The following is a 26,519-nucleotide window of genomic DNA, read 5'->3' as shown; positions in this document are numbered from 1 at the left end:
CTTCCCGTAGGCAAAACTGTGCCCTCCGGGCTGAGATTTGCCCTCAATGTGTCAACAGCAATCCCTGTAAGGTGGCTCCTGGGAGTCTCTCAATCCTGTTGGTCCAGAGGCATTTCACTTCTACGGCCCCTCCTCCCCTTCCTTCTGCCAGCCAGCCAGGTCCTGCTCACTGGAGGCAGTTCCCCAAGGATTTGGTTACACTTTCAGCCCCACCGAGTGCTCTATTTCCCTAACGACTGAGCACTCTCTCTGTCATTCATCTAAGCCCCAGTGCTGTGGAGCTGTGGTCTGGGAATCAATAGTTTAATTTTTCTGGACCCCTTTGGTGGGCACACCTTCAGAATCTGGCAGCTAAGACCATTGGTGTCGCCGCTGGTGGTAATGGGAGTTGGGGGTCGAGGATCCCCTCTGCTTCCCTAGCCCCTACAATCAAGACCACTCCGCTGGCGGTAGGAGTAGTTGGGGGTCTGGAGTGTCCTCTGGTTCCCTCCGCTCCTTCCGTCAAGCCCTCTCAGTTGGCGGTTGGGGGAGTTGGGGGTGGGGAGTCTTCTCTGCTTCCCTCTGCCCCTACAGTCACGCCCACGTCACTTGCAGAAGGGGGAGTTGGGGGTCGAGAGTCCTTTGGCCCTTACGGTAACGCCCACGGAGAGATTTTGAAGTTTCCCGGTTGTTTGTATCTGATGTGGGTGGGAGTCACACACCTGCTAAAGTAGATTCCGCTGGGAAGGAATCTCTTTGGCCAAACTTTGGTAACTTCCCCTCTCTGCTATGGCGGGCCCCTGGCTCCTTGCCAGAGTGTCCAAAGGGAGGGGTGGAACTGGCTTGTCTCTGGTCTGACACAATCTCTGGTTTTAGTTCCCAGTTCGCTATTTCATAAAGGCTTGGTTAGATTCCCTTCACGTCGTCTTGGGGGGGGGGAAGCCGTTTGCCGGGTGGGCAGGGCCTTAGCAGAGCCAGGGCGGCCCGCCTGCAGAGCCGGACAGGCGGCGCCCGCGTGGCCAGGAGCCGGGCGGGCGGGTGGCCGTTTGAAGAGCGGGCAGGGCCACCAGGAGAGCCGGGATGGCAGGGGCTGTCTGCAGGCCGGGCAGGGACACCTCTCGCAGACCTGGGCCGCCAGGGGCCGCTTGTAGAGCCAGGCAGCTGCGGCCACGTGGCTAAGAGCCAGGTGGGCGGGGTGACCGTTCTCAGAGCGAGAGCGGGGAGCCAGGAGAGCCGGGATGGCGGGGGCCATCTGCCAGGTCGGGCGGTGACCCTTCTCGCCGCGACGCTCAGGGCCGCCGGCCACTTGCAGAAGTGGCCAGTGGCCGCAGGATTGGATCTCTGCACCCGCGTGGCCGGTCAAGATTCACTTGTCTGGGGCAAACTGTCACCTCTAATAAACTTACTAATTCCCGGCAGGTCTCCTTTCAATGGAATTTTGCTAGAAGTTCCTCAGTAGGTAGAATGTAGCTGTTTTAATGGATCTTTCTGATCCCGTTAATGTGGAGATATTGAAAGTGCTGCTTCCTCGCCAGCCGCCATGTTGGATCTAAAATTTTTTTTAATACTTAAATGTTGCTCCATTGTGCTTTTACTTGTTTCATGTGAGAAATCTGCTATTGGGTATATAATGTGTCATTTTTCTCTGGCTGGTTTTGAGCAATAGATCATAGTGTGCTTTGATGTAGTTTTGTTTGTGTCACTTGTGCTTACACTACATTGAGCTGCATGCATCTGTAGGTTTATAGTTTCATCAAATTTTGGTCATGATTTGAATTATTTTTGGTATACTTTCCTTGGGAACTCCAATTGCATTTATCTGAGATTGCTTCATGTGTTCCAGAGTTAATTGTTATTTTTCAAATTAGTTTTCCTATTCATGTTTCATTTTGAATAGTTTGCCTTGCTATGCTTGAACTTCACTAATCCTTTTTTCTGTGGTGTCCAATTAGCCATAATTTATATATTCATCATCTTATACCGTGTAGGCTTTTTCCTTCATAAGTTGGATTCAGATCTTTATCTTTGCTGTCTCTACTTAAGTTTTTTGAATGTAGGCAATACAGTTAATAACACTTTTTAATGCCTATGCTAATTCTATATTCTTGTTAGTTCTGGGTTGGTTTTTATTGGTTTGCAGACTCCTATTGGATGTATTTTTCCCACTCCTTTGTATCACTTGTAATTTTGATTATGTACTGGACATTTTAACTTTTACTATATTAGATGATTAAAATTTTTGTATTCTTGAACTTTGTTCTAGGACACAGTTAAAGTTAAATAGAAACCGTTGTTTCCCTTCAAGATTTGCTTTTAATATTGCTTGGTAGTATTCAAAAAGTATTTGATACAAGGTTAATTAATAGGTGCCTTATGAGTTATGAAATTTTCTACTCTGGTTTGAGAACAGACACTGATTCTGTTCTTAGATGAGTGTGTTTCTTCTAATTCTTTGCGGGAAATTCCTTCCCCAGCCTTGTATAGTTTTTTCAAACCTATACGCTAATCAGTACTCTCAAGAATACTGGAGAAAACCCTTTGAGGTTTCCTGCAGTTCCCTTCCCATGCTTACCACACTTCAGTACTGAGTGTAGGGCGTTCCAGCTGCCATGGCTTCCCTGGACCCCCATCTCTTTCTTCTCAATTTCAGGAAGTTTCCCAGGCTCTGCCTGCCCTGTGCCCAACCCTTCTACGCTACAACCTGAAAATCTCCTCAAGGTAGCAAGCTGAGGCAATTGGACTCACCTCGTTTATTTCTCATTTCTCAGGATTCATTGTCTTCTGTTCCTGATGTCTGGGTCTTGTTTTATGTATTTCGCCTTTGTATTAGTTTAGGAAAGAGGGCATATCTGATCCCTGTTACTTTATCTTGGTCAGAAATGGAAGTTTATGCTTGGGTTTTGATGTAAGAGTACTCACTAGTTATCACAAAATGTCTATTTTTAGGTTTGATTTTTTTTTTTTGCCCTTGAGTTATTAAAGGGAGTCTTTTTATTTATTGCAATAGTTTGCATCTGGATGTCTACTTAAAGGCCTACATGTTCAAGACTTTATTCTCAGCTTGACAATATTTGGAAGTGGAAGAGCCTAGGGGAGGATTTAGGTCATTTGGAGCATTCCCTCAAAGGGGGATCTCTTCCTCTTTTTCTTTGCTGGCCTTCCATACCCTGTACTCCCCTCCCCCTTTAGGTACAATCTTGCTATACACCCAGAAGCAACAGGGACAACTAAGCATAGACTGAAACCCCCATTAGTCAAAATAAGTCTTTTCTCTTTTTAAGTTCATTTTCTTATGTATTCTGTTAGTAATGGAAAGCTGACTAACATAATTAGAAATTATATTCTTTTCCAGTCTTCTGTTGTGGTTTCTAATTTTATAGCCCCATGAACAGAGAATGTGACCTTTGTGATAAAATCTTGTAAAGAGACTAAATAGGTTGCTGTCTCATCTCTTAATTTTGAGAGAGATTAGTTAACATTGTCATTTTTCTGTGAATTTTGCTTTATACCTGCCAAAGCTATGCTAGTTGCAAAAGTTATGTCTTTATCATGCACTATTAATTTTATGAATATAAAATATCCTTGATGTATTTTCAAGTTAATTCTATTTTGTTTTATATTATTATTATTGTCAACATCCTTATTTTCATTGATATTTTATTAGTATTAGGTATGTCTTTTGTACTGGTTAATTGTTAGTATTTCTTTGTCATTTGATTTTGTCATTTGATTCCTCTTATATTTTCACACATTTCTGCTGTGCTCTCTTTCTTAAATATATATGCTTATAATATTGAGCCTCTATCCTTTGTTCTTTTTTCTTCTATCTACTACAGAATTTCATAACTCGGTACATACTGTAACTTCCTAGGAACCTCTCCAAAAAAGTACCTAATCTTTATCCTAGAATCTCAGGAAGGGAGGAGGTTTGTATCAGTATTATTTTTAAAATTTTTTATTTGTCCTTCTTAATTGTACATGATAGCAGAATGCATCTCAATTTATCATACACAACTGGAGGTGCAACATTTCAATTCTCTGGTTGTACATAGTATAGAGACATACCATTGTGCAGTCATGTATGTACCTAGGGTAATGTTGTCATCTCATTCCACCATCTTTCCTATCCTCATAACCCCCCAACCCTATCCTTTGCCCAATCCCAAATTCCTCCATTCTTTCCATGTCCCCCCTCTCCCGCCAATCTTAGATCAGCATCCACTAATCAGACAAAAACATTCAGCTTTTAGTTTTTTGGGATTGGCTTACTTTTCTTAGCATAATATTCTCCCAACTCCATCCATTTACCTGCAAGTGCCATAATTTTATTCTCTTTTAATGCTGAGTAATATTCCATTATGTATACCACAGTGTCTTTATCCATTCATCTATTGATGGGCATTGAGGTTGGTTCCACAGTTTAGCTATTGTGAATTCAGCTGCTATAAACATTGGCGTGGCTATGTCACTATAGTATGCTGATCTTAAATTTTTTGGGTATAGACGGAGGAGTGGGAAAGCTGGGTCAAATGGTGGTTCTATTCCAAATTTCCTGAGGAATCTCCACACTGCTTTCCAAAGTGGTTGCACCAATTTGCAGTCCCACCAGCAATGTATGTGTGCATCCTTTCCTTAACATCCTCTCCAACACTTACTATAGCTTATATTCTTAATTCCTGCCATTCTGACTGGGGTGAGATGAAATCTTAGAGTAGTTTTGATTTGCATTTCTCTAATTACTAAAGCTGTTAACACTTCTTTTATATTTGTTGATCGCTTATATATCTTCTTCCGAGAAGTGTCTGTTCAGTTCCTTAGCCCATTTATTGATTGAATTTTTTATTGAGTTTTTGAGTTCTTTATATATCCTGGAGATTAGTACTCTATCTGATATATATGTGGTAAAAATTTGCTCCCATACTGTAGGCTTTCTCTTTACCTCAATGATTGTGTCTTTTGCTGAGAAGAAGCTTTTTAGTTTGAGTCCATCTGTGTTATTGACTCTTGATTTTATTTCTTGTGCTTTAGGATTCTTGTTAAGAAAATCAGGCCTAATCAGACATGATGAAGATTTGGGCCTACTTTTTATTCTATTAAATGCAGGGTTTCTTGTCTAATTCCTAGGTACTTGATCCACTTTGAGTTGAATTTTGTGCATGTGTGTGAGAGAGGTTTAGTTTCATTTCGCTGCATATGGATTTCTAGTTTTCCCAGCACCATTTGTTGAAGAGCCTGTCCTTTCTCCAGTGTATGTTTTTTGGTGCCTTTGTCTAATATAACTATATTCATGTGTGTTGGTCTCTTTATCTTCTATTTTGTACCATTGCTCTACATGTCTATTTTGGTGCCAATACCATACTGTTTTTGTTACTGTTGCTCTGTAGTATAGTTTAAGGTCTGGTATTGTGATGCCTCCTGCTTCACTTTTTTTTGCTAAGGATTGCTTTGGCTATTCTGGGTCTCTTATTTTTCCAAATGCATTTTATGGTTGCTTTTTCGAGTTCTGTGATGAACATCATCAGGATTTTAATAGGAACTGCATTCAATCTGTATAACAGTTTTGATAGTATGGCCATTTTGACAATATTAACTCTGCCTATCCAAGAACAAGGGAGATCTTTCTATCTTCTAAGTTTTTTTTTTTTCAATTGCCTCCTTTAGTGTTCTGTAGTTTTCATTGTAGAGGTCTTTTACCTCTTTTGTTAGATTGATTCCCAAGTATTTTATATGTTTTTTTGAAGCTATTCAGTGGATTCATCACTTTTATATAGAAATGCATCTGATTTATTGGTATTGATTTTATATCCTGGTACTTTGCTGAATTCATTTATTCATTCTAAAAGTTTTCTGGTAGAATTTTTTTGGATCTTCTAAATATAGGATTATATCAGTATTTTTTAAAAGGCTATAATATGCAATCAGAATTGAAAAATCTAGTGTCATTCTATTTCTAATCGTCTAGTGTTTTAAATTCCCAAGAATAAAAATTTATAGCTTCATATCAAGGAATCAACTGAAACAGTTGTTTCATCAGTCTAGATAAAATTAGAAAGTAAAACTAAGTGACATAGGGTGAGGAACTTATTATAGGGGTATAACTTTATTAAATTTTGATTGCTAATGGAGCAATCTACTGACCTGAAGTCATCATAAGTCAGCCAGACTAGCAGTTGAAAAGGAAAGCTAAACAAGAACAAGAGCAGGAACAAACTATAAACTTCTAGGGAAAAAATGAAGCTTGCATTTCTCTCTCATTGTTCCACCTTACATGACTTGGATGGCCTGAGCTGTACCTATCTTCAGTGCAGGACTCAGAAAGTTTAAAAGAGATGTGGCAAGAGCTGGAGGTTGAGTGTTCACACCAACATATGCCAGGAAATCAGCAAGCATTGTGCATGAGGCATCACAATGCCTAACCACTATTATTTAGAGAATAAAGATTATAGCTGCTACTTCCTTTATGACTTCCAAAGCTCAAGAAAATCTATTTTGTGGTCAACTGTATTGCACTTCTGACACTACCTACCTACAGTTAGGCCAAATTTCACAGGTTAATTGTTTAGTTCTCTATGAGGCTGTCTTCAATTCAGACAACAGCCACAAGCTCAGGGATTCCCAGATCACCCACATTAAAGATGAACTGGCTTCAAATTAAGAGGCTCCCATTACCTCCTCAGATTCAAAAATTACTAGAAAGATTTATAGAATTCAGGAGAAAGCTATACTTGAGATTATAGTTTTTCTATTGCAAAAAGTTATAAATCAGCATCAACCAAAAGAGGTGATACATGGGCAGAGACCCAGAAGAGTCTCAAAAATGAAGCTTCCATGTCTTCTGCCAATGGAATCAGGATGCATTATCCTCAAGCACATCAATGCATTATTACCAATCAAGAACTTTGAGTTTCAATGTCCAGAGTTTTTTATTGGAGTTTGTTAAATAGGTATTATTCATTGAATCCTGGCCCCATGATTAAACTCATTCTCTAGCCCCCTCCCATCCCAGGAGTTCAGACTGATATTATTCCTCTTCAAGCCCCAACCCTCTAATCACATGATTGTCCTTTCTAGCATGCCAGATCTCCTCCTGAAACTCTCCATGCATCACCTCTGTAGATAAACTATCAGGGCTTACCAGGAATAATGAAGACAGTCCTATCACTTGAATTGAATTTAGGCTTTCTCTCAGGAATTAGAAACATAGCTTTACTATACAACACCAGCTCTAAATCGGAATTGGACAGGGAAGGGAATTCTGTGAACTTACCTGAGTTGACGTAGTATAAGGTCATCACAACAGCATTTTATCTGTCTCCTTTGTACCCCATCAAGAAAGTATCTTTAAGTCAATTTTCACATTTTTTGCTGCCTCTCTCCCACAATTTGTACACAGACCACCTCCAATGCTTTATCACAATCTCTTGGAGTCAGTTTTAGATGGCCATTTGTATTTTAAAATACGGTCCTTTATTTAAGAGAGGTGAGCCAATAGGAGTAGAGAGTAGAATATTCGTGACCAGAACTGGCAGTTGGGCATGTAGGTAGTAGATAAGGAAAAGGGAGATACTTGTCAAAGTATAAAGTTTCAATTGAACAGGAGGAATAAGTTCTGGTGATCTACTGCACAGTTTACTGACTGTAATTAATGTGCTGTGTCTTTCAAAATAGCAAAAGGAAAATATTTTGATTGTCATATCCACAAAGAAATAATATTTGAGGCAATGGATATGTTAACTAGTCTGATTAGATGATTCCACAATACATATAAGTAACAAAATATCACATTGTACCTCATAAATATACATGATTATTATTTGTCAAATAAAAATAAAGTTAAAAAATAAAAATTCTTTCTCTTTCTAAAATAATTTCTTGAGAACTGCCTTAACATTTGTGATTCTTCACATTTAATTAACTTTTGCTCCTTTTTTTTTTTAAAGAGAGGGAGAGAGAATTTTAATATTTATTTTTTAGTTATCGGTGGACACAACATCTTTGTTTGTATGTGGTGCTGAGGATTGAACCTGGGCCGCACGCATGCCAGGGGAGCGCGCTACTACTGGAGCCACATCCCCAGCCATTGCTCCTTTCTTAATTGATCACTCTTTGCTATTTCCTATTTCTATCATTATAGAATATAGGACAATAAATAAACCTGGTTTGTGTCTAGATTTTGGCACCAAAACAAAACAACAACAAAACTTTATTATGTGTGAGGACAAGTGCATGGATTACTGCATACATGGCATACATTAAGGGCATCTGAGTGGCAAACCACTCCCCAGTGCTAGGCATGTGAGTGGCAAACTGCTTACCCCATAGGCACAGCCCTGGGCATGAGGCCTTGTGTTGCAGTCCCTGCGCTTGCTCCATGGCCTACTCCCCAGTTAGTCGCTGCAAGGACAGTTGGCCAGAAATTGTATTGGTGGCTGCCTGTAATCTGCTTAGCTACTGTCTGAATATATATACATGGTAACTGTGCATTAAAATCAGACCTGCTTCCTGCTTGGTCTGTGGAGGTCTTGATTAGTGACTCTGCAGCCACACTCTCCTCTACTCTGTTCCATGGATCTCCTCACTGGATGAGAGAGAGCCCACACAATTATGCTACTTTCTGTAACATTAAATAAATTACATTTAAAAATTTACATTCCTATGGAGAAAGGAAAAAGGTTGACAATTTAAAATCATATACATTGTATTTGGTTTAGGTCTTGGCATGTTGAAATGTAGATTGGAATAACTTTTCTTATAACTAGTATTTACTAGTCATTGCTAGTCATTAACTAGTATTTACTACTGTGTTTTAATCCATTTATAACTGTTTTACAGAGGAGAAAGTTGATAATTTCCCTAAGATTACACAATGAAAGGAACTTAATTCATATCCAGTTAGTCTAGTAATTCCAGAGATTAAGCTCAGCTTTTACACTTATTTTAATTATGTGTGACAGCATAATAGCAAAAGGCAAAGGTAGACAAAATTGCTTTTATAACTTAATGTTTAAAATTCTTGCATTTTGTGTTTAAAGTAATTGTTTCTTCTTATAATTTCAGTACTTTTTTTCTCCGTGATAATAGGAAAGACAACATGAATGTAACTCCTTATGCAACAATTATAGTTTCTGTTCTCAAAAATGGAAAAAGAAATTGGACAGAATCATCATTATATTTATGCTATCAAAGATGTTTGAAATGCAAAGAGATATTTTGATATACCAGTTAAAATGTTTATTTGTATTTCTTTTAAAACTTTTTATTCCTTAAGAATAGAGAATACAGGGCTGGGGATGTGGCTCAAGCGGTAACGTGCTTGCCTGGGATGCATGGGGCGCTGGGTTCGATCCTCAGCACCACATAAAAATAAAATAAAGATGTTGTGTCCACTGAAAACTGAAAAATAAATATTAAAAAAAGAATAGAGAATGCATTCACATGGTTTCAAAACCCAAACTAAATTAATAGGTACATGTTGAGAAGACTTGTTCCCACTCTTGTCTCTTGTAGCTCATTCCCTACCAGTTCCCCATAGGCAGTACTTTCTTAGTTTAAGTGTCCTTCCAATGTTTCTTTATGAAAAAAATATTTGTATTTCCCCTCTTTTCTGTCACATGATTTTTTTTCACTTAAAACAATTACAATCCAGAGGTTTGAGTTGTGATTATTCCAAAGCAATTTTATGGCTCTGGTAAAGAATACCATTTGGAAAATCTATAGAATGATGATATTTTAATGTCTTACTTCCTTGCTTTATTTTGATATCAGTGAACATTATACTTCTCATTTTTTTAAAAAAATGAGAAGTATAATGTTCTCAAATTTCATTAATATTTTTTTTTTTTTGCCTGAGAATCAAGAGTGTGGCTCAGTTCCTGGTAGCCAAAGTAAAAAATGCATTCATTCCATTTGTTACAGTTATCAATTTTGTAGAACAGATTTTATAGATGGGAAAATGAAAGCTGTTTCCTGATCTGTTAAAAGAAAACAACTCCAAACCCAAATGAAATATTCTGACTTTTACAGTTTTGGAGGTTTCAGTCCATGGTCAAGTAGACCTACTGCTTTTGGGCCTGTGGGCAACAGGTAATGGAACAAATGACCTCTCATGCTTAAGATAAAAGAGAATGGACAAAGGGGTTGATGCTCCCAATGACTGGAGAACTTGCCACTAAGACCCATCTCTGAAAGTTTCCACCACCTCTCCACAGTGCCAAACTGGGGATCAAGCCTCTAACACATGGACCTTTTGGGGACATTTCAAACCCTAACTACAGCTGTGTTCTTGCAGTGTTTGATAAACACTGAATACTCAGTATTTGTTGCACTGATTTGAGACAAAATGCAATTCAAATTTCATAAAGACCTTTAGAGTGTCCATTTTGTACAATATGGTTTTCAAGATTACAAACTTATAGTGTACAGGATAAATCATTTTATTATTCTTTATTCATCTCTGGGCTATTGGAAAGAAGTGAACAACAGCATGTTAACATTTCTCAGATGCAGTTCCATAAAATAGGAAGAGATAGTATCAACCAGTAAATGATATTGCTTATTTTAAAATAAAATGGCTTTATTAACTGTAGGACACTTTATAGGTGTGAGATCATCTCATTACTTTGGTGATGATTAACAAGTATTACCACCATTACTGTATGGCTCTGTGCTAGACCTATTAAAGTATAAAAATAAATGTATTCTGTAAATTAAAATCTATCTTAACAGAATGGTCATAAAGCATTCCAGATAAAGTTGGCAGGGTACACACTTGTTAACAATATTTATGCACTTGCTGTAAGAACATTAGAAACTAGGCTTCTTTTCCAGGTGGAAGTAAGGAGGAATTATTAAAGGGTTTGGAATGATTCTAAAGATGAACTATGGTTGTGGGGATCAATACTGGATTGATTATTACAGTCATCTTTTCTCAGAAGGTGGGAGTAAACTGGAGTTGGGGTAGACACTGGTATGAAATTAACAGCAACAACAACAAAAAACAAAATTAAAAGCCATGTGAATATTCACAATAGCCAAAATGGTGGAAGCAACCTGAGTGTCCATAGATGGGTGAATAAACAAACAAAATATAGTATGTATGTATAATGGAATATTAGTATGCCTTAAAAAGGTAGGAATTTCTGGTACCTCTACTATTAAATGAAACTTGAGGACATTATACTAAGTGAAATAAGTCACAAAAAGACAAATACTATATGGATCTACTTATGGGGTATCTAGTGTCATTAAATTCAGAGACAGAAAGTAGAATGGTGGTTGCCAGGGGCTGCCATGCTGGATGGGTAGAGTTGGGGAGTTAAATGATCAGTACCAAGTTGTAGTTTGGGAAAATGAAAGAGTTCTGTTAAACTAATGGCAGTGATGTTTGCACAATATGAAGATATTTTATATCACCATGCTATATACTGGAAATAGTTAAAATGGTACATTTTATTACAATTAAGAAGATTTAAAAAAATAAAAAATAAAAAAGTAGTGATCTCAAAAGAAAAAAAAGGGGGGGGGTGAGTGGGGTAGGAGCATTTGTGTGGCCTTGGTAATGTCATGGTCTTAGATTCAGTTGGGGACATTAGTCTGATTCTCAGCACTGCTCTCTCAGGGGCCTGTTTCCTTGGAAACCAAAATTAAGATAAATGTGGAATGTTGTGTTTGAAATCACTTTATCTGAATTTCTGCACCTGGGTTAAAAACAGAGGCTGCTTCTCCCACTCAGTGACCCACAAGGCTTACATTCTTTAAGCAAGAGGAAATGTTCTGTTTTTCACTGAAAAGACTTCAAAGTTTTCCATACTCTGATTTTAGAAAACAAGACTTCTAGGCACCATGTCCTTAAGTTAATTAACAAAAGAAGTCCTTTTAAGTTCACGGCAGAATTGAAAAAGTAGTCTCTAAATGGAGTAATGTGGCTTTGGGATAAATCCTGTCAGGAAAGGGAAAGGGAAAGGGAAAAAAATGATTCCAAGATAGGATCAGCTTGCCTTCGGAGTCTAGGGCCTTTGATTCTTGTGTCGGGCCTCTTTCTTACATATGTAGTTTAAATTAGTGAATTCAATACATGCATCATTTGGGATATTAATCTTTCTTACCAATCTAATGATATTACACACTAAACAAAAAACCTTAATTTTACAGTTTAATGCTAGTCACCTAAATTGTGTTTATTATTATAACAAATGTATATTACTATCTCTGAATAAAATGGAAATTTCCAAAAAGTCCACACCTCATTTTCAGTACTCAGTATTTAAAAATTATAAACACAAATTTTCAGGACATAATATTTTAAATACAAATACTACCACTGAAGATGAAATTTGAACTAGTCAATGTTATAATAGTAACATGGAAAAAAAGGTGTTTGGAAATAATACTTTAGGATCATAATAAGGAGCCCAGTTGATAAGTTTCTGTACTTGAATTGATTCTACTTACTATGAATCAAGTTGAAAACTAAATAGAGGAGGAGGAGACTATTTCTTATAAAGTAGGCTACAAGAGAATATAAAGCTATAGTAGAATAATATGATTCATTGGGCAGTGTGGTTACAATGTATATACGTGTTGTCTACAATAAAAGTCTTTATACATATAATCTGTGCACACGGTTTGATGATTCTTCAAAGAGTGTTTCTCTGGGTCCTGGTAGGTGGTGGATTGAGTACACCAAAGGAACAGAAGGTGAAACCCAGTACACTCAAAGCTCTGATGAGGCAACAAAGTTTCTCTCTCACAAAACCAGCTCTTCAGGTAGGAATTACTGAATGATGGATCATAAGCTCTGTAATTACAGGCATTAAGGCTTTCAGAAACATACAGAGGATATAATTCAAGATTGAGATCATCATTTGTGCCAAAGTGTCCTTTGCACAAAAATTTGCCGCTGAATAGCCAAAATTTAAGAGACCCACAGAATTTGACACTCTGGCAGATTGATCCTGTGGTGGCCACCTCTACAGGAAAAGACGCAAATGACAGCTGTCATGGGAGATTAAAGATACTTTGATCAAAACCGGAAAAGTTGATAGACCAGGCAGAACTGTTTCAGTTCATTTTAATTTAGTCGACTGCACACGATTTATTTATTTTTTGTAACCAGGGATTGAACTCAGGTGTGTTTAATCACTGAGCCACATCCCTAGGCCACCCCACCCCCATCCCTTTATTATTATTATTTTTGAGAATTTTTAAGGGTGGAGTAGGAAGTCGTCATTACCACTGACATTTAGCAGCTGAACTGAAACAAGGTCCAGATCCCTCCACAAGGAATATTTAGCTAATGGAGGAAAAGGAACTTCGATAGAACACCTGATACATGAGAAGTGATCTCTCTGACAATAGCTCATTTAAGGATTTCTAAATGAGAATAGTGGAAGTGTCTTTGTGGCCTAAAGTAGCTCTTCGGTTCCAAGTAAAAGAGAAAAATACTGGTAGGTGAAAGGGAGGGGCAAATAAGAAAAAAGAAGGGGGAGATAAAAAGGGAAAGATTTTTTAAAAAATAGCAAATAACTAGGTCTTTTCAACCAGTCCAAATAAAAAGAATTCTTTTTCCATTCTGCGGTTTAGAACTAATCAAAACTCAGGAAATAACTCTGGGAAGCAAACAAACTTAGCCATGAAAAACATGCGCGTCCAGTACATCCGAAAAACACGTGGCGGGGGTGGGAACTCGAGGCTCCGCTCCGGGACTCGCAGTCCCGTCGGTCCTTTCGGCGGCCGAGCCCGGCGGCGGAGGGCGGGCGGGCGCGAGGGCTGCCGGGACCTGTGGTCCTCGCTCAGCGCCTCCCCGCGGGTTTGCGACGTTTAGCGACCATTGCGCCTGCGCGCGCGCCGGCGGCTAGGCTGGGGCCGTGGCGGCTCGTGCCGGGTGATGCTAGGCGGCTCCCTGGGCTCCAGGCTGTTGCGGGGTGTGGGTGGGAGTCGCCGGCAGTTCGGGTCGCGAGGTGTCCGCGAAGGTGGCGCAGCCATGGCGGCAGGGGAGAGCATGGCACAGCGAATGGTCTGGGTGGACCTGGAGGTGAGCGAGGTCGGCGCGGGGTGAGGGGCGGCGAGTCAGGTTTCGCGCGTGGGACCCAGTGGCCGAGCCTGTCCCGGGAGAGCGGCAGTATGTGGGTCTCGGGTATGGCAGGTGAGCGCGTCCCGGCTGTGGGCAGCGCTGGGCAGGACTCCAGCGGGAGTTGGGGACTGGGCAGGACCGTGGGGTTTCTTTACAGAAGGGAGGAGTCTTCCATATGTCTCTTTCTCCTCCTGATCACCTCCGCCAACTTGGACTTCCCTAACGCTTCGGTGCCTCCTGGCTAGTATCACTGGTGGGGGTAGGAACAGCATCCCTGCTTCCACTTCCCCCACAAAGCCTTAAAGGACCCTATGCTGTTCAAGCTGGATGGGACTCCGGAGATGACTCAGCCTTACTCCTCTTTCCGTAAACGAAAAAATTGAGGCCCAAAGAGAGGATTCAACACTTTCAAGGTCGCGCCATTAGTGAGAGTTTGAGACTAGAGCCCAATTCTGATTTCTTCAGTTTTAACATACTTATATCAAGCCCTCCCCCCACTCCTCCCCTAGCCTCAATTTTCTCTGTGTAATGATAATCATTCCTTTCTACTTAGATTGTGATAAAGATCAACTAATGTAATAAGTTTTTGTAAACTTCAGAGACATGGTGATGTTGGTTATCTAATTCTTCCATAATTGACAGCACTCTCTCAATTTTACTTACTTTGCATTTGTCCTGCAGTAGAATCACAGTGCCTGACAATGGTAAATGTTGAATAAGTGAGGATAAGTATTTAGTACCTTGCATGCCCAAGGAACATTATTCTGTCTTCTATTCTGATTGTGGAATATATCAGGAATTCTTGTTTAATAAACTTGAGTAAAAGAGACCGGAAAGGTGTTTTTCTGTCAATTACATATTTATTTTTTATTGCAGATGACAGGATTGGACATTGAAAAGGACCAGATTATTGAGATGGCCTGTCTGATAACAGACTCTGATCTTAACATTTTGGCTGAAGTAGGTGAATACCATATAATACAGTCATACTCTGTGGAGGGCATGAAAATCTAAAGATCACTTTCTCCAGTGTTATTATTTAAAAAATAAAGAAATTGAGCTCCATATAGATTAAGGTCCAAAGTAGTATGAACCATGCCCAAACTATACAGAAACATAAACTCTTGTCGTTTACTGAGAACTTAGTGTGTCAGGGCCAATTCTTAAGTGCTTTACATGTTTTCATACCTAGTCCTCACAAAAAATCTTAAAGTAGGTGCTGTTAATAATGCTTATTTTATAGATGAGGATATAGAGATGTTGGATATGTCACCCGAGGTCACCTGGCTAGTTATTGTGGAAACCTGTAGTTTTAACCTAGGCAGTTTTAGTAAAGTGTTTCTAACCAGTAGGACAGTCACCTATTGTCCCATCAGATTTGGTGACTCATGCCAAAGTTTATATCTTTATATCCTATCCTTGGCTTTAACTTGATACCCTATGTAGTCATTCTTTGGTATCCCTAGGGTATTGGTTACAGGACCCCCCTCAGAGACCAAAATCTGAGTATGCTCAGTGTTATTTAAAATGACATAGTATTTGCTTATAACCTTTGCACATCCTCTCATATACTTCAGAGCATCTCTAGTTTACATATAATATCTAATACAATGTAAATATTAAATAAATAGTTTCTATACTGTATTGTTTAGGGAATAAAGAAAAGAGAGGTCTCTACATACAGATGCATTTTTTCCCCCCAAATATTTTCAATCTGGAGTTGGTTGAATCTGTGGATATAGAACCTGTTGTTACAGAGGGTCATCTTCCTTTTCAATCAAGACGTGTTTCTTTTAGATCTATATGACAGTTTTAGAATTTCTGTTAATGCACATCCAAAAAAAGTGTTCTCCTGTGGAATATGATAAAGGTTTTTATATTTTTTTATTTTAAAACTGAAACATTAAGCAAAACAAATAACACCTGCTGCATTTCAGCCTCTTATGAAACATTTAATAAGTATGTGATATGTCTGATTGGTAGGGGATAAAATTCCCTAGTTTAATACTGTCACCATTTTTGGAGTCATTCAAAAAACAAAATAGGGTGTTTATAGAAAAGGGAGGATTTGTTAAGTTCCCAGAAGGTAGGGTTGATGGTTTATTGGTGCTGGATAAATTTTGTAAATCTACAGGTATAACCTCCCTTTATTTCCCAGGTAGACAACAGGTGAGAGGCATTTATAGATGAGTTGATGGTGTGCCAGACTTGCTTTCTGACACATGAGCTGGAGAAGACTCATGAGACTCTGTTTCTCATGATAACTTTTATTTTCAACTATATAAAAGTCCTCAGTTTTAGGTTTGGTTGTATTTTTTTCTTTTTCCTGTGACTTGGAATTTACTATAGAGATTAGTGAAGTGTCTTTATTTTATCAGCTCTCCAACCCTTAACCCTGCTTTAGATAGTTGATATAATGTGAAACACTGAAAGTTAAGTGGACTGGTAGGTTGTTATGTACCCTAGAGAAAATTTGGGTATGTGTTCACACAGCCTGAAATAGGCTAAGTTTAGATGAGGATAAGGATTTAAAAAAAAAATAAAAAAATATGTTGGAGCTGTCAGTTGTGTGGAAAACGTTTTATTCTCATGTACGAGTCTGAGGAAAATATTTTATGCTAGTAGAAACACAAGCAGCCTACTCCAAAACTTTTCAGTGGGTGCTAGTGGGTGCCTTGATTTGTTAAACTGGAATCTAAACCAGGTTAGTAGATTTATAATATGTACTTTGCTCCTTTCCATTATTGTTTGATTTTTTTTATATTTATTTTTTTAGTTGTAGGTGGACACAATATCTTTATTTCATTTTCATGTGGTGTTGAGGTTTGAACCCAGTGCCTCACGTGTGCTAGGTGAGCACTTTACCGCTGATATTTTGTTTTTAATATCAGAACAATTTTTTTGTTTCTCCATGGAGATTGCCAACACAAGGTTTTTGTTTGGCTAAAATTCCTTTTTGTTGTATAATGTCAGGCATATTTTAGTCCATTTTAGTCCATTTCTGGCCATTTCAGTGATTGCAAACTATTTTTTGCCATCTTAGTAATAATAACTTGGATTTGTAGATTACTTTTCTTTTAGAAAATTCAAAGAACTTTTGTATCTATTATTTCTTTGATCCTAATGAGGACATAGGACCAATTTACTGATTCACCACTTTCCAGAAGGAGAAACTAAGGTGACTTGCTTTAATGTCATTAACCAGGCTACTATTACTGTTGGGCCTCTGTCCCAGAGAATCACAGTTGAATGTTTTATTAAATGGAACTGAGAATTTGAGGACCACTCGTTTTAATTTTGTTTTTTAGATGTCTCTATTTACCTCTTCTTTAAAATTTTGCTTTTTACTTATTTTTTAATTTGTTTTTTAAATGTAAAACCACTGTTGAAATTAAACAGAATAACTTTAAACAGTATGTAATCTATTGTTTTTTTTGCCTTGTTCTCCATCCCTGTCCTACTTCCCAAAGTTTATGTATTTTCTTGACATTTTGCATGCGTATATAAATGTGTACATTTAAAAAAATATGTAAATAAAATCATATGCATGTATACTGTTGTGCAGTTTACTTTTCTCACTTGGTAATAAAGATACTTTTCAAAATGAACTCATAATCAGGATTTAGCAGACTTTTTCTAGAAAGGGCTAGATATTAAAATCTTTTAGCCTTTGAGTGCCATATACCTCTCAGTCATACATTCTCTCTCTTTTTAAATCTCCTTTAACAATGTAAAACTCATTCTTAACTTTTTGGTTATAAAAAACTTAACCAAAGCCTGGGACTATAGTTTGCTGAATCTTGGTAGATATCTGTGTCCTAAGGGGCATTTTGGTTTTCAGTTGTGTGCGTTCTTTTTTTCAATCATCGTAAACAGTTCTGGAATGAATAAAGACCAGTTTTAGAGTTCATTAAGTGTCCTTTATCTTCTTTTTCTGATACATGCATTTAGTCCTTAATGCAGCTTGAACTTTATCCTTGAAAACAGGGTTATTTCTGTTGATTCTTAATGACTAATGGCTTTTCCCATCCACAGGGTCCTAACCTGATTATAAAACAGCCAGATGAGTTGCTGGACAGCATGTCAGATTGGTGTAAGGAGCACCATGGGAAGGTAACATTACCAAATAACAAGATTGCTGCTTTGGGGAACAGTAACAAGCTTATTGCACTCACATCTGAATCCTAGACCATTGTTGGATGGTATTTAAAAAGAGGGTTATAGGAAGATTGCTTGGCAAGCCTGGGAAACTGCTTGCTTTTTACTTTTCATCTTTTGGACCTCTCGAGATCATCTTCTCCTGAATGTCCTCTTTTTTCTCTCCTATATTCAGTCTGTCGCGAACGCATTGTGGATTGTCAAGTATTACTCAAGTCAGTCTTTTGGATGAGGTTAGACATCAACTCTCAGAGAAGGGGGAATGCTGCTGTCCTCTTAATAGTTGTTTCTTCCCAGAGGTTATATCCTTGGACTTTGAGCACCATCTTTTTTGACTGTGTGGAAATGCTATTAACAATCAGGAACATAACTTATTGGCTTGGATTAAGAAAAATTTGGTGAAAAGATGGCAGTTTCAATTTGAACTTGAGTTCTAAAAATGGTTCATCTGTGGTGATACTTGCCCATTTTAGAAGTAAAGTTTCATTTCTGGATACCTTTGAAAACTGACTTCATGTGTTTCTGCTGGGGGCTGGGGATTCTCTCTTGCAGTCTGGTCTTACCAAGGCAGTGAAGGAGAGTACAATTACATTGCAGCAGGCAGAGTATGAATTTCTGTCCTTTGTACGACAGCAGACTCCTCCGGGGCTCTGTCCACTTGCAGGTAAAATCCAATCCTATGTATATCTTGTAGATAGTCTTCCATTGTAGTGGTTCAAGAGACTGCAATTCCAGAAATACCAGCCAAGCCTGTCTATATCTTCTATTTACTCTGATTTGGATTATTTATCTTTTGTGTTCAAGTTTCCTTGTATAGTTCACAACATGAATATTAGGAAAATGCGCTGAAATAAGACATGAGAAGTTAGAAATAAACTCAGTAAAAATTTCTCCATATTTTTATGATGAAAGAATTTTTGACATAGAAAAGTTGGACTGAGTAATTGTTAAATGTGTGCCTGTTGGTTGTACCTATTTTTTTTTTTTATATTTGAAAATAAAGTGTAGGTGTTATGACAATTCATTTCTAAAAACTTCATGGAGCATCTCCTAAGAATAAGGATATTTTGTTATGTAACACAGTATCATTATTGCATTGAAAAGAATTAAAACCATTTAATAGTATCACGTGATGTCTAGTCTACATTCAGAGTTCCCTAAAATGTCTAATTGTTTTTGAACCAGGATTCAGTCAAGGCTCATGCCTTTCATTTTGGTTATTATGTATCTTTAGTCTGTTAACCCAGAACTGTCCACCTATCTCTATTTTTTTCCCTTGTGACATTGATTTAAAAGAGACCAGGTCAGTTCTACCAGGATTTTTAAAGCAGTAACTTTGTAAGAGGGGTGATAATGTTCTGTGGAGGTGTATTTGCATTTGTATATGTCCATTGATGTGGTAACTGACGCTTTTCTGGATCATTCACAAGGAAAGTTTTGGCATTAAGTCTTAGAATTACATTGTGTAAAAGTTCTTCAGCCAATGTAGTTTATACCTATTTTAAAATTCTTATTTAAATTTAGTGTTTTAAATATAAATTACTGTGTGGAAACATGAATGTGGATGTGATTTGTTATAAAAATTGGAATGTAAATAAAGGCTTATTTACTTACATGATTCAATTAAGTTTTTAGTGTTAGTGGTGTGTATTTTGTGACACTGGGAGAAAGTTTGCACGTCTTGTATGAACTTGAAAAGTAACAGATTTACATGTTGCGTGTGTGGAATGCTGGATTTGTCCTTTTGTCTGTGAGGCCATTTACAAATTTATTATGAGCCAGACTGACCAAATTCTTGGAAATCTGCACCTGTAAGCTAATCAGAAGCACTCAAACTTGATTTGGGAATTTAGAGATATTTATAGGAATTGTTTAAACTTTAAAAATTTATTTCTGTTTCAAATACAATTTATGAATTTTTATATCCTGTTGTATACTACTAGAAATACATAGATCCAGTATGCTTCATGTCTTTCTAGGAAATTCAGTTCATGCAGATAAGAAGTTTCTTGACAAATACATGCCCCAGTTCATGAAACATCTTCATTATAGAATAATTGATGTGAGCACTGTTAAAGAACTGTGCAGGTAAGGGCTATATTTAGGATCCATTAAGTTGCCTCATTTAGCATGTTTTAATTGAGAATTTGTGGAAAATAATTGAATAGAATTGTAGAACTGAGGGTATTAAGTGGGTGTGTATCTACGTCATCCCATTCTCACTTGTACAGGACCTTAATTTATCCTGACTGGTGAGACTTGGGGGGAAATGTCAAATATTTTCCATGTAAATTACATTTATGCAGAAAGTTTATTGGACACTCATTCTGTGCCAGGCATTGACCTATCTGCTGGAATATATAGATGAAGAGGTCTTAAATAGCATAGAATCTAGTGGGTTGAAAGACACATAAAAACACCCTCAAAGTATACTGTATGGTGACTTCTGGAGTGAGTGTACATGTAGAGTATGAGGGCACTCAGGAAGGAGCACCTCACCATGCTGGAGTGAGAGGAATGGGAATTCAAAAAGCTATATGTGTAGCTTTTAAATTGAGGTTTAAATAAGAAGGGAAGCTTTCTAGGCATTTAAGTGAGAAGAATGCATTCCTGAGAGCGGGCAGAGTTACAAGGATGTGAAAGTAAGGCAAAAGTGTGCAGGGAATTACTGTCTGTTCTTTAATGCTGCAGTGCAATGCATGAGTTTGGCAAAGGTTGTGGGTGGGGCCCAGTATTGGAGGGCTTGTGTGCCATGCCAAGGTTAGATTTTTATCTACTGAGGGAAGGAACTCCTTTGACAGGCTTAAATAAAAGAATGAATCATGATCAAATCATTCTGATTAGAAGGTAGCAAGAAAAATGATAGATAAGAAAGGAGACTTGTCTCTTTTTGGAGAAACAAAATGGCAGTTGGGTGTTTGACGGGAATGGAAATAAAATTTGAGAGAGTCAATTGGCATGATACTGACTGCTTAGATGAGCGAGTGGGGACAAGGAGGAGGTATAAAGGGATTCTGGTGCTTCTAGTTGGGACAGCTCAGGTGGGCAGAACTGTCCAATGAAAGAGGGGAAATAAGAGGAAGAGTAGATTTGGTGAATGGGGGAGGAGTGCAGTGGAGAGGGGTGAGTGTGGTTTTACATATGAAGAAGGAGTGTGGATTTCTAGGTGGAGATGTCCAGCAGTCAGGAACTCGGGAGAGGGATGACTTGGAGTTATAGATTTCGGAGTCCTATACATTGATGAGTTTGTTCAAAGAGAATATGTAGAAGGAAGAGAAGAAAGGGTGTAAGAGAATCATAGGCAAAGAGGCAACTCGATAGTTATGATCCAGATGCCTTTTGCATTGTTAATAATTACTGGAAGGAGGTAATTCATTCAGTATATTTGAGACAGTTTCCTTTGAGAGTTCCATTTCTACTGTGTATAGACGCTGGTATCCAGAAGAATATGAATTTGCACCAAAGAAGGCTGCTTCTCACAGGTAAGATTTGATCCTACACAGTGCTTCTCAGTCTATTACACACATAACCTCCAAATTCAAATAACTTCCTTTTTGCACTCTTCTTTGGGGGAAACATGAAGATTGACTAGCAGAAAAATAACTTTTTACTATCAGAAATTCAGGTCAGGATTCTAGTGTTCCATTCTGAGAAGGGTGATATAATCTCTTTTTTGGTCAGATAGTCTTTATTACAGTTTTAGAATGTTTAAGCACTTGGTTTATGGGTATGATGAAAAAATCCAATCTTCCTAGGAATGAGCAGCTTTTTCTAATCACAGAGAATATGGATTCAACCATTTGAAATTAGAACACTTTGTGTACAGTTGTAAAATATAGTTGTTCTACTTCAACATTTCCATTTTTCTGATTGGATTTAAAGATATTGTGCATTCAAGTGTTCTGTACTGTTTCTTTTATAATTTTTTATTTTAGAGTCATGTAGGAACTTAACACTTGACAGTAGTCTTCTAAGGGTAGTATTTGGTTCACTTATTTACCCATCCTGAACTATCTGCATTGCATTTGGAGGCAAGCAGAGAAAGACCAGCCCCAAATGTCTGTTATTCTCATGTATTTTTATTGGGCATACCTGGACTATAGCACAATAATTCTGATCTAAAAAACCTCACCCGAAATAATTGGGGTTTGGTATGACTTTGCTTTCAGAATATTTTAGATTTTAGGAAGATCATAATATACCTGTATTGTGTTTCATGTAATGCTCCTAAAAAAGCTGACCATAATACAACACATTGGTATTTCTTCAGTGAAACATGGATACAACAAATGGCATAACAAGTAATATGAATATCCTCCATATTGAGTTTGGTCAGGCTTTGCCACATAGTGGGTTATAAAAGTACATTGGGTTTTCCAGTCTGTTTTAGGTTTCGGTATTGTGATTAGAAGTTGTATACATTTACCTATTTAAAGGCTGTGTTTTTCATAGCTTTAATACCATATATCCAGGATCTGGGAAGGAAGCACATTTTTTTTTTTTTTTTTTTTTTGCCTTAGCCACAAAAATAACTCATGAAACTTGCACTAAATTTCTAGCAGTTGATTCTCTAGAAGAGGCCATTGGCCCATCATTCAGAGCTTATTGATTTACTTGCACATTGTTCTAATAATCTTGGTTACCTGATTTCTCAGACTACAACAGATGAGAAACAGCATGTTGGAGGAGAAGAAAGGCTGTTAGATGGAGGCAGGCTGCCACTGATTATAGCACAAATCACCACGAGAGAGGAGGTAGATCCTCTTTTATGGTTAGGTACTGTCTGATCTGATAATTGATGTTTATTATGATGACTGAGTCATGAGTTATGTTCGAGTATGTCAGTATATTTTGTTTAGGGGCATCATTAAGTATTGCCCAAACGATGTTTCATGATTTGTTAATAAGTGTTCCACAAATGTGGTTGATAAAGTTTTAGAAATACTGTGTGTATAGCATAGCTTCCTCTTAGGAATCATAAGATACCTTAGTTTATTAAATGCAGAAACTTCAGGAAAAAAATATTTAGTTTTCCTTAAACTTATTTGACCCTGTATTTCCCCTCCTTTGCCCATTGGAGCATATTACTACCTTATTAAACAGTTTAGGAAATTTTTATGTGTATTTTACAAATTTGTTTTTATACATCAAGTTTTTTAAAGAACAAAGCACTTCATACTGCTTTACTGAAATGTTCTACTTCTTGATGATGTCATAGAGTGGCATTTACAGTAACTTGTTCTTATTTATAAAAAGTTATGTTTACAAAATGATTTCCATCTCCTCTGTTTTTGGACATTTTATTCAGTGTGATATGTTTACTTATAGGGCACTTGATGACATTAGTGAAAGCATCAAAGAACTTCAGTTTTACCGAAATAACATCTTCAAGAAAAAAACAGATGAAAAGAAGAGGAAAATTATAGAAAATGGAGAAAATGAGAAGACTGTGAGTTGATGCCAGTTCTCATGCTGCCACAACATAGTTCTCTGGAAGCAACTTATAGTGGTTTTTATTTTATGTTTTTCTTTTCCATGCGATTGCTTGGCAGAGCACCTTCTTTTAGTTAACTTGCACCTCCAGATTACTCAAGCAGACAGCACTATATGCTGTTTCCATTATGGCACAGCAGCAGCTTTGTAAGTACCAGGTCATGCCCATTCCTCGGTACATATCCTCATTTGCTTTTAGACAATTTCTTTTGTTTAAAAATAAATAAATAAATAAATAAATAAACAAATAAAGCTAGTTCTATTGAAATGCAAACCTTTTTGTACCATTTATTCTTTAATAGTTTAATTATTGGAAATAGATGTCTTTTTTAAGTGGTATGGCTGATGTTTAAATTCTCCTAATGTACTTTTATTAAGTTTCTTAAACAGGAAGTGAACTTACTCTCTCTTGCTTTACAAGTCAAGAATAGAATAACAAGATAGGTTCAGAGAAGCAGATTTGGGCTCAATGTTATCGAACTAACAGCTCTGGAATAGGCTACTCTTCACTGCTTTCAAGAAATTCAAGTAAGCCATCAGACTGTGATTCTGTAAGTAGTAATGAAGGTTTATTGACTAGATAATATGTATAAGGCAGTCACTGTGCTAGGTTTATAAAACAGAGCTTGCTTTCCTAGGTCTAATGGTAAGTAAGTAGATGAGAAGGGGTTTCAATTTGAATATATTAACTCCTAAATTTATGTAGTCTAGATTGCAGTACTAAGGCCACTCCTCTGCCAGTGGGTGCGATGGAACCATCTGTAGAACAGGTCTCATATCTTTGTGCACTGTATTCTGACAAATGCCCCTTTAAGACAATTAATCAGAATTGAGAAAGGCCCACAGATGACCTGCTCCTCTTTGAGAACTACTGGAAAAGAAGACTTCTGTGATGAGCTTAAGTTATATCCCTATTTTATTGTAGTCCTTGTATGAATATAATATGTTCCAAATGCGTGATAATTACAGAGATCACTAGACTGTGGATGAGAACAGTCTTATATTTTCATTTGAATAACACTTCAACACTTACTAAGTCCTGTTACCTATTCAAAAACCATATGAGTGGGGAGAGAGATTTTAGTGTGATTTTTTTTTTCCCAAATGAAAAAATTAAGGTTTAGACCCACAAGTCTAATAAGTAGATGAAAACTTAATTAAATCTTCAGATTTTTATTCTGACTGGTGTTACTTCTGTTTTCTGAAATGACATGTATCCACATCAGTGGTTTGGTAGGCCAGATGGGGGGGAGTTAAGAACAGGGGTTTTGATTCAAACTCTGGATTCAAATCCAGACACCTGATATACTGAGCAGCTTCATCAGGTTCACTTCTCTGAAGATGATAATGGTACCTAACTCAAAAGAATTGTTAGAATTAAATTGAATGGTGATCTTACAGTGCTGAATACAGGGTTTTGTACATAGCGAGCACTTTGAATAATGGCTAACTAATGTTAATTGAGGATTTTACTCAGTGCAGAATCTCTGAAAAAGGGTACTATGATTGATTAGTTGTGACATCTGGAGGATGGTCTTTAACCTGAGTTTAAAATGCCTGTGACTAACTACATCTTGTGGGAACTGTTATAAACTCCACTAAGGGTGTGACCTTGACTTGACTTGGCTTAGTGTTTCCAACTAAAATTTGGCAAGATGGTCTTAGCCCTTACTTTAGACCTCAGGAATGTTATAAATTCCAATGTAAGAATAGATATGAAAACACTCGGCTGAGGAAATAGGTTCCCAGGAACCAGAAGCTGTTATTAATATCACAGGATTTCTCTACACACAACTGTCTGATTGATTTCATCTGTTGAACTGTTTGAGCCATGCCATTAAATTAGAAAAATTTTAACTACTGTCATTAATTTTAAATCTCTGTTGTACGAATAGCCACCTTTCTCATTTAATCCTTTGTTCTGTATCTTCATTATGTAGCAGAAATCTGTTGTGCTGGAATGAAGCTGGTGTTAGATGTTAGTAAAATGATTGTCAGCCTGTGAGATGAGCAAATCTGATCTGATGCAGGTCTGTATAAAGATAAGATGGTTCAGTCATTAGTTCATTATTTGGTAGTCTGCTTGAAAATAAACTTAAGTTTGTAGTGCTGGTATGTAGGGTTTCACAGGGGATTTCTAAAGCCTGTGAAATGAACTGCAGTACAAATTGATTTAAATATATCCACATTTTGAAAAATGATCAGTGTGTTTGCTTGGACGAGCTTGTTGTTCCAGTGCTTTTGGGGCTTCTCATTTGGTGGTGGTTCTGTCTGTGTAGTAATAAATTATCATGTAAGCTGTATTCTTAAGATCAGCCAGGTATCTTTCCTTACATTAAACACATGAGGTGAACAAACCAGTCCTGTGATGATGCTGATCTCCAGTTATTGTCCTTCAGTGCTGTAGTCATTGAATTGAGTGTGGGCAAGAAAGATGCCCCTTAGAGTTAAGCCATAGGAGAGAAGAATGAAACCTGAGATGCCTGTGTTTTTTCATTTACAAAGCAATATATCTCTTTTGTTAGAAAAACCAGCTTAAAAATTCATAGGGAAATTGATGTTTTGCAGAATTGGCTTTGTTCAAGCCTTAAAGAAAAAATAATAGCTAGTCATAATGTTCAAGTGCAGTTTTATCACATTGAGTGCTTTATGGTAGTACTTGAATGTTCCAGGTTCGCTCAAGTGCCCTGATATTCTGAAAAATTAACAAGTACTAGGAACAGTGGAAAATTGGTTGTTGCTCAGATAAACCACATGTAGCAGATTGATGAGGGCAAAAGCTGTTCTATTCCATTATTGATTGATGAGGGCAGGAGCT

At 37.6% G+C, this 26,519-nt stretch overlaps 1 protein-coding gene across 1 annotated transcript; it reads left to right on the top strand.

Moving 5' to 3' along the window:
• The first annotated feature begins 13,816 nt into the window (after positions 1–13,816).
• Rexo2 (RNA exonuclease 2) lies at positions 13,817–23,969 on the top strand. The gene is made up of 8 exons (XM_076843751.2): positions 13,817–14,011; positions 14,927–15,010; positions 18,086–18,163; positions 18,761–18,872; positions 20,188–20,296; positions 21,637–21,690; positions 23,537–23,657; positions 23,761–23,969. The coding sequence occupies exons 1-8, from the start codon at positions 13,865–13,867 to the stop codon at positions 23,773–23,775; spliced, it is 720 nt and encodes a 239-aa protein (XP_076699866.2). The 5' UTR covers positions 13,817–13,864; the 3' UTR covers positions 23,776–23,969.
• Positions 23,970–26,519: the final 2,550 nt, after the last annotated feature.

Source organism: Callospermophilus lateralis, chromosome 2, assembly GCF_048772815.1.
Source record: "Callospermophilus lateralis isolate mCalLat2 chromosome 2, mCalLat2.hap1, whole genome shotgun sequence".
NCBI classification, from domain to species: Eukaryota; Metazoa; Chordata; class Mammalia; order Rodentia; family Sciuridae; genus Callospermophilus; species Callospermophilus lateralis.
This window is presented reverse-complemented; position numbering and strand designations above follow the sequence as displayed.